At 42.3% G+C, this 16,390-nt stretch overlaps 1 protein-coding gene across 6 annotated transcripts in view; it reads right to left on the reverse strand.

Moving 5' to 3' along the window:
• The window catches only part of ST3GAL6 (ST3 beta-galactoside alpha-2,3-sialyltransferase 6), an 83,521-nt gene that overhangs the window by 12,639 nt on the left and 54,492 nt on the right, over positions 1-16,390 (reverse strand). For all 6 annotated transcript variants that reach the window (XM_061628255.1, XM_061628252.1, XM_061628251.1 and 3 more), the window contains 4 exons: positions 15,636-15,739; positions 14,777-14,840; positions 11,435-11,530; positions 4,133-4,322 (listed from right to left, as the gene is read on the reverse strand). In XM_061628255.1, the coding sequence (XP_061484239.1) occupies positions 4,133-4,322; positions 11,435-11,530; positions 14,777-14,840; positions 15,636-15,739 (454 nt within the window). The remainder of the gene's footprint in view (positions 1-4,132; positions 4,323-11,434; positions 11,531-14,776; positions 14,841-15,635; positions 15,740-16,390) is intronic.

Consider the following 16,390-nt stretch of genomic DNA (forward strand, 5'->3'; position numbering starts at 1 on the left):
CTCAGGGGTATGGGTTTTAAGGAATTATTTTGCAGCTATACTTGTGCACTTATATTTTATTTAATAAAGCTACTTTTTATTTACCAGTGTTTGTTAGGGGAGATTTGGCTCCGAGTCCAATACCTTGGCCAATTAGCCATGGACTACTGTATATTTGGATATTTTGCCTAAGGATCCAAATCAAGGAGTGCATCTTTGGCACTTCTGGAATCCTTGACAGGTCTATTTCTGGCACTTTGGGTTTCCCCTTGGCCCAGAGTGGGTGACCAGGATTAAGTGGTGATGGCAGGCTACCTATCTTGCAGGGTTGATGTTGGTTTACTCAGCTCTGGTAAGGGAGGGACAGGTTGTGCCTGGGCGAAGATCCGGGAAATTACAGGCCGGTCAGTCTGACTTCAATACCGGGAAAGATATTAGAACGGATAATAAAAGAGTCCATTGGCAACTATCTAGATGACAATGCTGTGATTAGAAGGAGCCAGCGTGGGTTTGTCAAGAAAAAATCCTGTCAAACTAATCTCATCTCTTTTTTTGATCGGGTCACTAGCTTAGTAGATGGTGGAAATGCTGTAGATGTCATCTATCTAGATTTCAGCAAGGCGTTTGACAAAGTCCCCCACGACCTTTTGATTAGCAAACTAGTCAAATGTGGACTACATGGAAATACTGTCAGGTGGATTCACAACTGGTTGGAAAACCGTACTCAAAGAGTGGTCGTCGGTGGCTCTGCTTCAGACTGGAAGGAGGTCTCAAGTGGAGTGCCACAGGGTTCTGTCCTGGGACTGATACTCTTCAACATTTTTATCAATGACTTAGACGATGGGGTGGAGGGAAGCCTTATGAAGTTTGCAGATGATACGAAACTGGGAGGGATAGCTAACACAATGGAAGACAGGAATAAAATCCAAAGGGACCTGGATAGACTAGAAAATTGGGCTGAAATTAATAAAATGACATTCAATAAAGACAAATGCAGGATTCTGCAATTAGGCCACAAAAACAAAATGCACGGGTACAGGATGGGAAATACCCAGCTTAGCAGTAGTGCGTGTGAGAAGGACCTTGGAATTGTAGTGGATTGCAAGTTGAACATGACCCAGCAGTGTGATGCTGCGGCAAAAAAGGCAAACGCGGTTTTGGGCTGCATAAACAGAGCTATAGTTTCCAGGTCGAGGGAAGTAATAGTCCCACTATATTCTGCATTGGTTAGGCCTCATCTGGAATACTGCGTTCAGTTCTGGGCACCTCATTTTAAGAAAGATATAGACAAGTTAGAGCGGGTTCAGAAGAGGGCGATGAGGATGATAGCCGGTATGGAGAACAAGTCTTATGAGGAAAGGTTGAAGGAACTTGGCATGTTCAGTCTGGTGAAGAGAAGGCTGAGGGGTGACATGATTGCACTCTTTAAGTACCTGAAAGGCTGTCACATAGAGGAGGGTACAGATTTGTTCTCTGCTCCCCCAGAGGGTAGGACTAGGTCTAATGGTTTTAAGTTGCAGGAGCACAGATTCAGATTGGACATTAGAAGGAACTTCTTGACAGTAAGGGCAGTTCGGCAATGGAACCGACTGCCTAGGGAGGTGGTGGGATCCCCTTCGCTGGACGTCTTCAAGCAGAGGCTGGACAGCTATCTGCGGGAGATGCTCTAGCTGTGGATTTCCTGCTGTGAGCAGGGGGTTGGACTCGATGGCCTACAAGGCCCCTTCCAACTCTATGATTCTATGAATTGTCCTGGGCTTGGAAACTGAGTCCTGGTGAGAACTGGCAGCAATTCATGACAGTTGTATTTGCTGTTTAAGATGTTTAATTTATGTTGTACAACACTTAAGAGTTTCTTTTAAATACAAGCAGAATATAAATTGTCTAAAAAAAATAAATACGCATTATATATTCCTATACTTGCATGAGATATCCTTTCTCTGAGAGAGAAAATCACACACACAGAGAGAGAATGAGAGGACGGCTTCTTTGACGCTACTAACCTCCCTCCCCTTCCCAATGTACATCAGGAGTTGTGATAGAGCCAGGGCAGGCAGAACCAGGCAAGGAGAACAGGTGCTGAAACAGTTCACAGGTCCATACCATTCATTCCTTCATGTATAGACTGTTCCTCTCTTCCTCCTTCCAATAAGTCTCACAGAAAAGAAGGTGTGACTCCCCGCCACCATCTACATGTTGCACGGTTGGGAAGGGAAAATCAGGGATGACTCCCAAACACCCACGGCCCACCAACTGCTACTGGATTGAAGTTCTCATCTCTCAGTCTCCCGATAGCCCGCAGCTTTGGCATTTTAACACAGCAATGTAGGAGAGATGAAGCCAGAGGGACAGCTTCACAGTAAACCTGGCTCCTGCAACCTCCATGTTGGAATGCTGAGATGGAGCAGGATGGAAAAAAACAAGAGTGCTGCTTTCCCTTATCCCTCAACCACAAGTTGCTCAGATATAAGTGAAAGATAGGAGGTAGCCTTTCTAGCCAAAGACTGCGGCTCAAAGGATCTGAAATCATTCTATTCAACACAGCAACCCAACCACCATATTATATCAGCTAAAGACCTGGTGCAATATATTTCCCTCACATTCTGCAGTAAAAATAATTACATAAATCAAACTCTGAATTCTGGACTGTGTCCAGTGCTGCCATTCTGCGCATGCAAGAGACTTCCACTTGTGCCACAGATCTGCCGCCTTCTCTACATCACCTTGTGCACCCTCAAAATCTGCTCAAGAGGCTTGGGGGACCCTCTGGAGCAGGTTTTGTGGGCACCCAGGCAGAGGAGAGGAAGGAGAAAACCCATTTTGTGAGTGAAATGCCCCTTGCGCAGCATGGGCAACAACCCTCTGTTTTTATGCTAGCCATAATAAGGAAGGGCAACCATCAAAGCAAGGTAGAATATGCAGTAATCTGTCACACTAAAATGGGTCTTCCTTTGTTTTATTTCATTAGGAGCATTGCTCACAGCTGTCTTCCTCAAGGCTGACAGTGCAGGCAGCTCATATATATCCAGTGCTTTTTTTGTAATAGTACTTACCAGTACGGAATACCGTCAGCTCTTCCTTTTTTTGCGGCCCGTGCCTGCCATTTTGTGCTGGCACCCACAACACTTTTATGAAGACACACCAGGGAAAAAAAAGTACTGCATATACCTCATAAGCAAGCCAGTTCCTAAATCATGTAATTCAGTGGTTCCCAACCTTTATGAGCACGGGACCCCCTTTATAAGCTGGAAAAAAATTGTGACTGCCAGGAAGGAAGGGGGAAAGCAGCCTTTCTGTGCAGCCTTGCTTCTTTTTGCTTCACAAAAAGCCCTCTCCTCTCATTCTAAGTAAGGGTGTTACCAGTAGCGGCAGTGCAAGGAGACGGGAATCAGTGATAGTAATCCCCTCTTCTTCCTGGTAGCTCTACCCTCAGCCTCCTTTGGCATCTGCCATGTATTTTATAGGCAGATGCCTGCCCTTAGTGCGCCTGAAAGACGCTCTGGAGCTTCAGAAAAGGCCTCCCCTCTTGTTAGGAGCAAAGGGGAGGTGTCATCTGCAGCGGCAGTGGGAAGCAGACAGTGTAGAGGGAGTGAAGACTTTTTTAAAAAAAATTAATAAATAATTCATTTCTTTACTGTTCACGGCCCCCTCTGGATTACTTCGCGGCTCCCAGGTTGGGAACCACTGACGTAATTCACATCCCAAATTACTACTAGGGGCACAGTACAAAGATGTGGTAAGCGGAAGAGGAGGAAGAGGAAAAGAGCACACACACACACACAAAGAGGGGGAAGGCTCACCTAGTGCCTTCTTTATGATAGTTCCGGTGCTAGGTGAAGGCCTTTCTATTTACGCAGGCCTTTTAAACATGTGCTTTAAAACAAACCTTAGGCGATTGTTTACACATGTTTTTAAATCAACATTATACTCCTGCTCTTTTAGTACAGTTTTAAACTAAGCTATAAATTGTTTTATTCTGTCTCTGCTAGGTAAAGTTTTATACATTTTTTACTGATAGTTGTTTTAATTAACACATTTCATTTTTTTGAAAAAGTATGTTTGTTTTTATTTTGTAAGCTGTCTAACGAATTTTATTAATGGGTAGCCATATAAACTGAATCATTAATAAATAAATAAATAAAAACTGGCTTACTATTAAATGCTGGCCACTTAACAGATCCCAAAGCCATTTTAAGTCAGGGGTCTTGAAGACAACGAGGACTGCAGTTGTGTTAGGGTCATAGTGAATTGTATCTGGAAAAACAGACTCGGGATAAAAGAGACGGAACGTTGTCTTCCTTCCAACATCTTCTTCATAGCCTAAAACAGGTCCGTTATTCATTCTATAGAGGAATTTTTTTTAAAAAAAAGACTGTTGTTTACATGAGAATAAATCCCATTTTGCTGCAATACAACTTCATGCCTACACAGATGCTCTGTTCACACATAAGGCTAAGCCAACCATGGCTTAATGAGAATGAGGAAATATGCAGGTTCCTGTAGTGAAGAGTGTGGCTGCTGCACTCCTTCCTTAGTTCTGCTACTGCTGTGCTGTCTGGGGCTAACCTATGGTTTGGCTTAGCATTATGCCAAAATACAAGTTTGTGGTTTATCTCAAACAGTCAAACCATGAGTGATAAATCAAGGACAAACCTTGTGGTTTATCTGGAGAGAGACAAATCAGGATTCGGTTGTAATACTAAGCTAAACTATGGCTTAGCCTCAGATTGCATAGCAGCAGCAGGGTCAGGGGGAGAAGCACAATGGCTGTGGTCTTCAGGAGCCCACAGATTTGCTCATTCATGCTAAGCCATGCTTTGGCTTGGTGCTACATGCAAACTGGGTCAACGTGTTAGAGACAGAATTTGTCCTGGTATTGTTGATTAAGGCTGCATGCTATGCAACTTACCTTGGAGTAAGCTCCAGTGAACTGAAAGTAACACTGAAACCAGTGGGAGTTACTTCCGAGTGTGCATACCTAGGACTGCATGGTTTGTTCAACATTCAGTTGAACAAACATATGTAACATGTTTTAAGTCCTATTACTTCCCCAGCTGTATTCACAAGACTATTGGTATACAGCATTAAGTACTTGTGTAGAGATTATTCAGAAACATACACCTTACTTCTGTACTGTTCATATATATTTTATGTACAGGAGCCCATTCCCTATAAGCAGGGTCCTTAAATGACTCTGGTCACAGGCCCATAACATAAATTTAGGTCTCTGAGCAAATTAAGACGGCAGATGGCTGAGATCTCACTTGCACTGCAGCACACCCAACATCCTCATAAGCAAAGTTTTTTTCTAAAGGGATGGAAGATTCAGGAGATCAGGGGCTCAGTGCAAAAGATCCAGGACTCCACTAACACAAGGGTCACCCACCACTTTGGGTCTGGCAGCACATTTAGCAAACAAAGAAGCTGCCGTGGCCACCACCACAAAATGACTGGCATGGAGGCCAAGTTACAAAATGGCTGCCTTAAGGACTGGCCTAGTCACAATGAACAGCCAAAAAGACAAGACTACAACCCCCCAAAATAGATAAAAACATATACAAATAATAAATAAATAAAATAAAATTCACAAAGTCAGGCAAAACACAGAAATCCCATCCATCCACAAAACAGGCAACACGAACACCCCACCCAAAAGGAAAAAAAAACAGGCAAAACATACACATACAGGCCACCCACCCCAAAAAAACAGGCACACATGCCCCAACCCTCCAGAAAAAGAATTCAATAGTTCTGTGTTACAGAGGCCCAAATGGCCACAACTAGAATTCAGGCATTTAACGTTGCTGGTTTTATGCTGCAGAATGCTGTTTCTGAAGAGATTTAGCTGGCACCCTCATTTTTAACTTTCAGGCATCTCTTCAACACTTTTTTATGCTGACGGGCTTTTGCAGCTGTTTTAATTATCCAGTCACTTTAATTATTGTTAGCCTTGTTTTTCATTGTGTTTTTTATTGTTGTGCAAAACACATCCTCACTCTGCAATCTTCCAAAACAAACAAAACACACACACAGAGTCCACCCCTTTAAAACATATAACCCAACCACCACAAACAGGCAATCCCCCCCCCTCAAGGCAAAAAAAAAACATACACTCAAAACAGACACATCCAAACACAAAAATAATCACAAATCATCCCCAGGCTGCTCCATACTACCCACAACCCCTCATGCTTACCAGGCAGGGTCCTTTCCAAAAAAACATTAGAAGGCAGCTGGAAGGTAAAGCATCAGGCTCCAACTGCCCACCCCTCTTCCTTTTCATTCTTATGAAGAATGTTTCTGGGCCCACATGAGCTCAGAGACATTCTCAGGAAATGAAGGGAAGAGGGGTGAACAGTGGGAGACCAACACATAATCTCCCAGCTTCCCTCTAAAGACTTTCCTTTTTCCTGCAAGCCCAACACTGACAAAAGAATTTAAAAAATAACAAAACTGGAAGGATTAAGGGGTGCCATGGTGCTCATGGGGGCCACGATGGGGATCCCAGCCTTAACAAGTCCCCTGCCTGTAAGGAAAGGATTTCCAGAAGACAAAGCCGTCATTCTTCTTGAAATACCCAGAAAAGTCCTGGCAAAGGATGGAGCAAGCACTTGTCTAATTATATGTAAATCAATTAATACCTCACTAGCAAGCATACATTCTCTTTCCACTATGAGTTCAATTCTTCATTTTTACTCCTTATCTCCAATGCAATAAAGGACTGGGGACTAAAGCACATTCATCTGTCAAGCCAGAGTTGCCATTTGTGTGACTGGGAGAAAGGAATGAAGAAGAGGTGGGAGCAGGACTGCCCAAGGAACACATCAAAAGGCAAACAGGCAGGCAGAATATTGGGGAAGCTCATTGTGTTCTGAGGGATTACACAGCCCAGGCTGACTGGTGGTGGTGGAACAGAGATGCCAGACGCCCTTTGAGCACTTTTGGAGAGGATGAGCAGAGGGAGCAGATAGAAAAGGAAGATGAGCAAGCAGCATTCCCATTGGGAGCATGGGCATGCCCTCTTCGTAGAGCAAAAAGGTTCCTCTTGCATGGGACAGTGAAGCACAGGGAACAGGAAATGCATGTCATTTAATGTCTCCTGTTTATTGGCATTAAAACACACATGCATTTACAGCTCTTTGAACCAGTTGCACTTTCCCCTCAATTTCTTCCTAAAAACTTGAGGAGAGTTCACATCATCCATATTCCGAAACCATCTCCTCCAATAATTTATTCCTGTTAGCTTTTTGCATCCCATGTCCTGATGTGTCTTTCTCCTAAAGTGATCTTGCAGCCAGTGTACTTTGTGGTTGGGCTAACCCTGGTCAGTAATGCAACTTGGCTGGAGCTCAGGTCTAGGTTCCCCCTGCCCATGCCCCTTTCCCCTCCAGCTTCATCCTCAACTCCAGAGAAGCATCCGCTCCCCACATCACTGCTTCCTTTGCTATTCCTGTCCCGCAAACTCTCTGTATGTCTTTTCTCTTCCCTGTTTCCTTCCTCTTGCACAACCACCAGCACTGCCACCACTGAAAGATAACATAATGGCACAGTATATCCTGCAAATGGTTGCTGCTCCATCCCACCTTCCCTCCAATTTTATGACAGTATTTATTTGAGTAACTTCACATGAAGTTCACATAAATGAAAAAAAGTATGATTTATATAAAAAGAAAAGCTGGCCACCCTTTTCTAATGCCGGCATTCAGGACTGCTCTCCAATGAATAGCCAGCCTCATCAGAGCGCCCTTGAATTCAAAACGGGATACTCATGGTAGTAACTATTTTGTAGAGGAACAGAGGACTGCAAGGCCAAGATATATTTAGCCAAATAGATTATATTAGAAGCATTTCTTAAATGTTGGTGCAGATTAACAGGTAAGCAGCAAGTCTCAGCACTGTCATGAACTCACAGGATAGACTTAAGATAAACTAATTCCTCCTACTGGGAGGAAAGGCGGGATATTAATCTAAAAAACCTTGCCGTTTAAGAATGTACCTATAGCCCACAGATATTTCTATCAAACTTTAAAAAGCAGGGAAATTCAGCAGGTATAGTGAATGCACCAGGGGAGCAGGAGACCTGGCCTCCTCTCTGAAATATTGTACTGCCCTATATATTTGTAAAAATGCGAACACCATTTAGGTTGGTCTTTCACAGTTCAATCCACTTCCTGTGTAGCTTGCAAGAATTTGGTAACATGTGCCTCTGAGCATATGGTGACTGGTGGCAACACCTGCTATCTCCAAAGATGGAGAATTACATTTTTGTATGTTTGCTTCTTTTCTGTGTTACTACTGTTTCTACAGAGAATCTAACCTAGAAAATTATATTTCTCTCATTATTCATCTGAGAAATCTATGTCAAATTTATTTTTATTAATTTCAAAGCCTTTTTATTGGTCAATGTCATATGATGGTGAAGACAGCCTTTTGTGTTTCGAACTGGAGGTTATGTTCTATTTCTATTTTGGGAGCATTAACAGTTGAATTTGAAACTGCAGTTTGATGTAAAATCAGACTGATTACAATATGTTGCTACTTAAGCAATGACTCTAGTTGTTGGAAAAAAACAAACTTGGCTTCCCCAAGATACATATTTTAAGCCTGCTATGCTTAAACTACTCCATTTAAGGAAAGGTGGGCACGGTCAATTAAAAACATAGAGCACACCTAGAATTTTGCTAGAATATATTTCACTTCCCATTGTTTTATCGTGTGCAAACCGAGACACTCCTCATGTCCATTGGAAAGTCAGTGACATTATTCCATAATTGTTTTTGGAGCTTTTTTTTAGTTTTGCAAAGTGTTGCTGTCCTTCACATATTCACAGAAACAGAAGCAAAACAGAATGATTTACCACAGGAAACTTCACAAAAATTGCAACGTAAATATTTAAAGTGACTATCTGAACTCTATCAACTGTCTTAATATTGTTGCTTCCTCCCTGCTAAACAAGATCAGAACAGCACATGTCTTGTTTCTGTTATTTGCGCTGATTGCAAGTGCTGCCATCAGTCACGCTCAGAGGCACGTTACCAAATTCTACCAAGCTACACAGGAAGTGGATTAGACTGTGAAAGACCAACCCAAATTGTGTTTGCGTTTTGACACATTTGTAGAGTGGTACAATATCTCAGAAAGGAGGTCAGGTCTCCTGCTTCCCTGGTGCTTCACTATAGCTGCCAAATTTCCCTGCTTTTTAACATTTGACAGAAATATCTGTTGGCTATAGGTATATACTTAAACCATTTTTTGCCTATTAGTGAATTTCTCTGCTTTTTAATCCAGGCGGTAAGAAATGGGATCCTGTGCAAGTTTTCTGAGAATGGATTGATCATTTGCATGCTTATTGACTTCAGTGGGATTTACTCCCCTGCAATCATGACTAGGATAACCACAGGAGATGGGGAGGGGAGGAGGAGGAGGGGAGCAGGCAGGAGGGGGAGAAAGGGGAGGACAGCTTTGATCATTTGCATGTTTATTGAGTTCAGTGGGATTTACTGCTGTACAATCATGCTTAGGATAGGTAAAACTGACTATGGGGAGGGAAGCCTGAAGTGGGCAGTGGAGGAGAAGGAAGGAAGAAGGGAGGGGAGAAGAAAGGGTGAGGAGAGGGGAAGGAGGGGAAAGGCAGGTCTGATCATTTGCATGCTTATTGAGTTCAATGGGGTTTACTGCTGTACAATCATGCTTACAATAGGTAAAACTGGCCATGGGGGGAGGAGGGGGAGGGGAGAGTATACGGAAGGAAGAAGGGGGGAGTGGGGAGCAGAAAGGGTGGGAGGGGGAAGGAGGGGATTGGAAGAGGAGGGGGAGGGGTGAAGGAAGGGGAAGGGAAGAGGCAAAAGGGACGTGACGGGAGGCAGGAAGAGGAGAGGGTAGGTTTGATTATTTGCATGCTTATTGAGTTCAGTGCGATTTACTCCCATGTAAGCATGCTCGAAAATGTATTTGACAGCCTTCACGTCGATTCTGATTTGTGGCAACCCTATGAATAGGGTTTTCATGGTAAGTGGTATTCAGTGGTGGTTCACCATTTCCTTCCTCTGAGGCTGAGAGGCAGTGACTGGCCAAGGTCGCCCAGTGAGCTTCATGGATGTGTGTGGATTTGAACCTCGGTCTCCCAGGTCATAGTCCTAGGATAGGCAAAACTGTCCATGGGGAAGGAGGAGGAGGAGGGGGAAGGGCAGAGGGGAGGGGAAGGAGCAAGAGGGAGGGGATAGGAGGGAGGAAGAGGGGAGGGCAGGTTTGATCATTTGCATGCTTTTTGACTTCAGTGGGATTTCCTCCTAGGCAATCATGCGTAAGACAGGTGAAACTGGTCCGGAGGAGGGGAGGAGACTGGGTGGGTGGGAACTGGGCAGAGGGAAAGCCCTTTTCCTTTCCAAAAGGAAAACATTGTGAACAGTATCATTCTTTTTCAGCGTTTTCTCCACCTTTTTATTCTACAGCTGGCACATGTAACCTCCCACCCAAATTTAAACCAAAACTGTCCCTGGCCACATCCACACCAGACCTTTATTTCTCTTTAGACAGTCATGGCTTCTCCCAAAGAATTCTGGGAAGTGTAGTTAGTGAAGGGTGCTGAGAGTTGCTAGGAGATGCCCTGTTCCCCTCACAGAGCTTCAGTCATAGCAGCTGACTGTTAAACCACTCTGGCCACTGGAACTTTGTCAGGGGAACAGGAGTCTCCTCTCAGCACCTTTCACAAACTATATTTCCCAGGATTCTTTGAGTGGGAGCCATGACTGGCTCAAGTAAATCAAAGTCTGGTGTGGATGTGGCCCCCTGATTAGGCAAGTCCAGCAGCTGTGAGTCTGGCTTTTAGAACACTGACAGTTGGTTCTTACTGAACATGCCCGAAATTATCACTGAGTTCAATGCAAAATTTCTTAAATTAATTAAAAATCAGCTAGGAATTTTTCTAACTTTTAAACTACAGAAGATGAAGGTCAGAGTATGGGGCAAGGTCAGTAATAGGATTACAGGCCCTCTGTGAACATGGCTGATTTTTAATTAATTTCAACAGATTATGAGAGCTCTGACAGAAAAAAGTCCAACAGGGGTCTGGTTTTTCTCTCTCTCTTTTTACACTTTGAACCCTTGATTTTCTCTGACTGTTTTGTGTATCACCATGACAATTTAGAGGGTTGTTAAGCAAGCGTTTCTGAGTTCAGGACTATAGGTTTTGTAAGCTTTTGTTTTCAAATGAGTTTATGGGAAGCATCAGAATGGCATGGGGGTATTTTCAATTTAACTTTGTGTAATGCGAAAAATCCATGCTTAGTATATAGCCACTCTTGTGGCTGTATAAAAGATAAATAATAAACGAATAATACTTTCCATCACAGCCTCTCCCCATATAATTAATATGGGGTAATTATGCCACACAATATAAATACTTATTAATAATTCTATTTACTGAACTTTGCTTTATGTCAAAAAATCCATTTACCTAATTACCACATCGTAGGAATCAATTGTCTCCCCCAGACTCTTGTTTCGAAGGATGCCTCCATTGCCAACAACAACACATTTTTTACAGGATGGACTGTTGAACAAAGAGATCACGATCAATTCATGTTTCATGAGGAATATACATTTCTTTGGGGGATTTTTTTTAATGTAATCCACTTAACAATATTATTAGCATGAACATATAAACCCCTAGATAATCAATTTGATAATGAAGGAGGGGAGAAAGGGGTCAACCCTTATTTTTAAAGAATGAAAAGTATAACCAGTGTGTATAAAGATGATTGGATGTATTTTTTTTTTTTTTTAAAAGAATTGTAGAAGGGAGAATGTTAGGGCCAATTCTCCCTCCTGCCAGTCTGCTGCTCCTGACTGCAACTTCTTTTCAGTTTTTTTACTTTTTTAAGTCAAGAGAAAAGAGACACAGAGGTCCATGCAGTGATTACTAGAAGCCAACATGGATTTATCAAAAACAAATCCTGTCAGACTAATCTTATCTCATTTTTTGATTGGGTAACTTCCCTGGTAGACCGTTGCAATGCTCTGACATATCTCAACTTCAGCAAAGCTTTTGACAAAGTGCTCCATGATATTCTGATTTGCAGGCTAGCTAAATGTGGGATGGATGGAACAACTATCAGGTGGATCCACAGTTGGCTCCAGAGTCGTACTCAAAGAGTGCTTATCAATGGTTCCTTCTCAAACTGGGCGGAAGTAACGAGTGGGGTACCACAGGGCTCGGTCCTGGGCCCAGTGCTCGTCAACATTTTTATTAATGACTTGGATGAGGAGGTGCTGGAAATGCTCATCAAATTTGCAGATGATAAAAAATTGGGAGTAATAGCTAATGTCCTATAGGGCAGAAACAAAATTCAAAGTGATCTTGATAGGCTGGAGCATTGGGCTGAAAACAACAGAATGAGATTTAACAGGGAAAAATGCAAAGTTCTACACCTAGAAAAAATAAACCAAATGCACAGTTATAAAATGGGGGTTATTTGGCAATTCAGGAATACGACATGTGAGAAGAATCTTAGAATTGTTGTTGATCACAAGCTGAATATGAACTAACAGTGCAATGGAGTTTCAAAAAAGGCAAATGCTATTTTAGGCTGCACTAACAGAAGTATAGTTTCCAAATCTCGTCAAGTACTAGTTCCCCTCTATTTGGCACTGGTTAGGCCTCAACTTGAGTATTGGGTCCAGTTCTGGACACCACACTTTAAGAAGGATGCAGACAAACTGGAATGGGTTCAGAGGAAGGCAATGAGAATGATTAGAAGACTGGAAACAAAGCCCTATGAGGAGAAACTGAAAGAACTGGGCATGTTTAGCCTTGAGAAGAGAATATTGAGGGTAGATATGATAGCGCTGTTCAAGTACTTGAATGGTTCTCACTCAGAGGAGGGCCAGGATCTCTTCTTGATCATCCCAGAGTGCAGGACATGGAATAATAGGCTCATGTTACAGGAAGCCAGATTTCGGCCAGAACATCAGGAAAAACCTCCTAACTGTTAGAGCAGTACGACAATGGAACCAATTACCTAGGGAGGTGATGGGCTCTCCACCCCTGGAGGCATTCAAGAGGTAGATGGACAGCCACCTGTCGGGCATGCTTTAAGTTTGATTCTTGCATTGAGCAGGGGGTTGGACTCGATGGCCTTAGAGGCCCCTTCCAACTGTACGATTCTATGTACCTTCTGGACCAACAACAGGGGAAGCCAATGTGATCCCATCCAGATACTGTGGACTACAACTCTCATAATCTGTAGCCACTGACTATCCTTGCTGGGGCTGATGGGAGCTGTAGTCCACAAGCTCTGAACCACAGCCATATTTATGCCCTGATGAATGCTATGTGCACATCCCTCCTCCTTTTTCTGCTACATATGCTGAACTTTTCCATTCCCATGCAGTAAAGCCCCTTCTCCCACTGGGCCATAAAAGGGACCAACAGATCCTTCTCGAGAGGTTCCCTCTGTTTCCGTTCTAGCCAATACCAAGACAGCACCAGATAATGGGGTAAACCATGTCCTTGAGGTTCTTCTAGCTCGAAAAGCATCTGCTTGTGAAACATTCATCACTTATCCCCTCCCCCCACTGTCCTTGTTCCCAAGACGACAAGAGAAAAATGTACAACACACATAAGCAATAAACCGTAACATGACATTTTGCTCACTAACATAATTATGAACAATGTAATATGCTTGTTTGTTATCTGCAACTGAAGCAAGGAATTCATTTGCTGTACTGTGAAGTGGCAAACATTGGTTTGTATTACATCCTGACACAGAAAAAGCAGACAAAGATAATTACTATGTGAGTTTCCTCAATGCCAAATATTAATGCTCGGTACATAGCAGCCAATCTATATTAAAAACAAGACAATACCTTTCTCCCCATTTGCCAGCACAGCAAATCTATTCTGTGGTGTTGCGGGCATGACACACCCTTTGGTTTCATCGAAAACAACCTCCCCACCTGCACTGGAATTCAGAAATTTTCTTCTGAACTCTAACATTATTTGAAACTTGAGTTTAACATACTTTTCTCCCTTCTTCTAGTCCTTTGTTTTAGAATCAAGGATCATCCAAAGCTAAATGTTGGAAGATTCAGGTCAGACAAAAGGAAATACTTCTTCACACAGCACAATGGAATTTGCGATGGCCACCAACTTCAATGGCTTTAAAAGTCACTAGACAAATTCATGAAGGATAAGGCTATTAGTGGCTACTAGTTGTGTTGGTTACATATCACCTCCAGTGTCACAGGCAGTATGCCTCTGAATACCAGTTGCTGGATATCGCAGGCAGGAAAATGCTGTTACACTCATGTCCTGCTTGTGGGCTTCCCATTGACATCTGGATGGCCCCTGTGAGAACAGGATGCTGGCCTAGATGGGCCTTTGGTCTAATCCAGCAGGGCTCTTCTTATGTTCTTAATTTTACCTTGTCTGTATTAGAAATTAAGCCATTAAGCTGTTTTCAAATATGAAGGTATGATGTAGGTCTCACATGAAGTCAGGACATTAAAAAAAAAGGATTCCATGTTCAAGCCACAATTCAAGCCAACAATTCAAGAACTGCCTAGCCTTTTTATGGGGGGGGGGGGAAGCAAGATGGTCAAATTTTCAGCATAACAGTCAGTACCAATTTGTGTTTATAGCTCAACTGAGCTATGCAATGATCAATTCTGTCTTGTGAGAACTGGGATGTTGTTGTTTTTACAAGTGTCAATCTCAGCTAAAATAGGTAAGAATTATTATCAATCCAAAGACTGCATTTTTAATCAACGTTTGGTAATAACACAAAAAGAACCTCACCCATCATCTTCAGTGAATAAATCACAGTTTTTCAGTCTTGAAAGTGCCAGATGAAAATACCTTTCTGTAATACAAATGATTTTAGAAAAATCCTTAATAAAGAATCAACACTTTATTAAACCAACAAAATTCAATATAATTACCTTGTGTTTAGCTAAGGTGCCCGCAATCCAGAGGTTTGTGTGAGATTGTTTTTCCCCTCTCCATTGTTAAGTACAGAAAAGCCAAGTTGTGCCCTCTTACCCTCATGAACACTGTGTGGGAGCAGAGCCTTAACATCCCAGTGGCATAGCCATTCAAAGATTAGAAAGAATACAAGTTTACTGCATTTCCATTTTAATTGATGGAAATATCTGGAAGCAGTTGGGAAGCAGCCTATGATTCCCCCCATGTCCAAAAGATGCCGGAATGTTCTTCTGATATATATCCTCACAATTAAATTGGACTAATTCTGTACATTCCACCTCCCTGCAAGCACCATCTGCAGTTCAAATATTTAAGCCAAAACACTGCATGAACCTTCCAAACCATACATGACCTTGCAACATTTAGGAATAGACTCTTTTTATGAGTCTCAGGTTAACTTATGCATTCCCTTTCTCCTCCCCAACTCCACAAACACATGAAGAATGGTGCACCCAATACCATATATGAAGGAGAAGAGTTGGGGAGCAGGAAATCAGATTCTATATCTTCTAAATTTACTCCCCGAACTTCTGCTCAGTCTTGTACCACAATACCCGTAAACAGCAACACTTTCAAAAACACTATACCCCTTAATAATAATAAAAGGATCACTTTCATCATTTAATCTTACATGGCCATAAATTTAATGCAACACACATCAACAATAGCTTACCTGCTCCTCTAATTCCATATGGTAGGTCAAGCTTGTGACTTCCATGGTCCCAAGACACTTTTATAAAATTATTAATGCACAGAAAAGGATAGAAATTATCCCCCCTTAGAGAAGAAAGAGGAAAACTATTTTAGTTCGTTTATTTTATCATTTAATTATAAAATTTAATACCTCACCTTTTGAGGCAACCCCTGAAAAAAACCTGTCCCAACCTTATAAACATTTCAGACAGAACAAATAATATAATTTAAACAACCAAAAAACATAAAAAAGAGCAGTTAATAACCAGCATACATAACACACCAATAAACCAGTGAATAAAACAAGAAACTTTTTAAGGTCTACTTCAAGGCAGATCCAGGCATGGCCATCGTGTACTTCTTTACAAAGAAAATTCCAGAAATGTGGGGAACCATAAAAAGGCACTGTCTCTGGCACCTGCCAACCTGATGTGCCTTGATGACAAGCCACAGAGTAGGGCCTCTGAAGCTGACAGTAGGTTTATATGAGTGCAGGTAGTCCTTCAGATAACCTGGTCCCAAATCCTTCAATGCTTTAAAGGTCAAAACCAGCACTTTAAACAGCACCTGGAAATAACCTGGCAGCCAATGTAGCTGGCACAGTATTGGTGTAATATGATCAGAATGCTTGGCTCCAAGAAATATCTGAGCAGTTGAATTCTGTGCATGTAAATTTCTGAAGTGTCTTTAAAGGCAGCCTTACACAAAACATAATCCAGCAGTCTACTCTGGATG

Source organism: Rhineura floridana, chromosome 5 (assembly GCF_030035675.1).
Source record: "Rhineura floridana isolate rRhiFlo1 chromosome 5, rRhiFlo1.hap2, whole genome shotgun sequence".
NCBI lineage: Eukaryota > Metazoa > Chordata > Lepidosauria > Squamata > Rhineuridae > Rhineura > Rhineura floridana.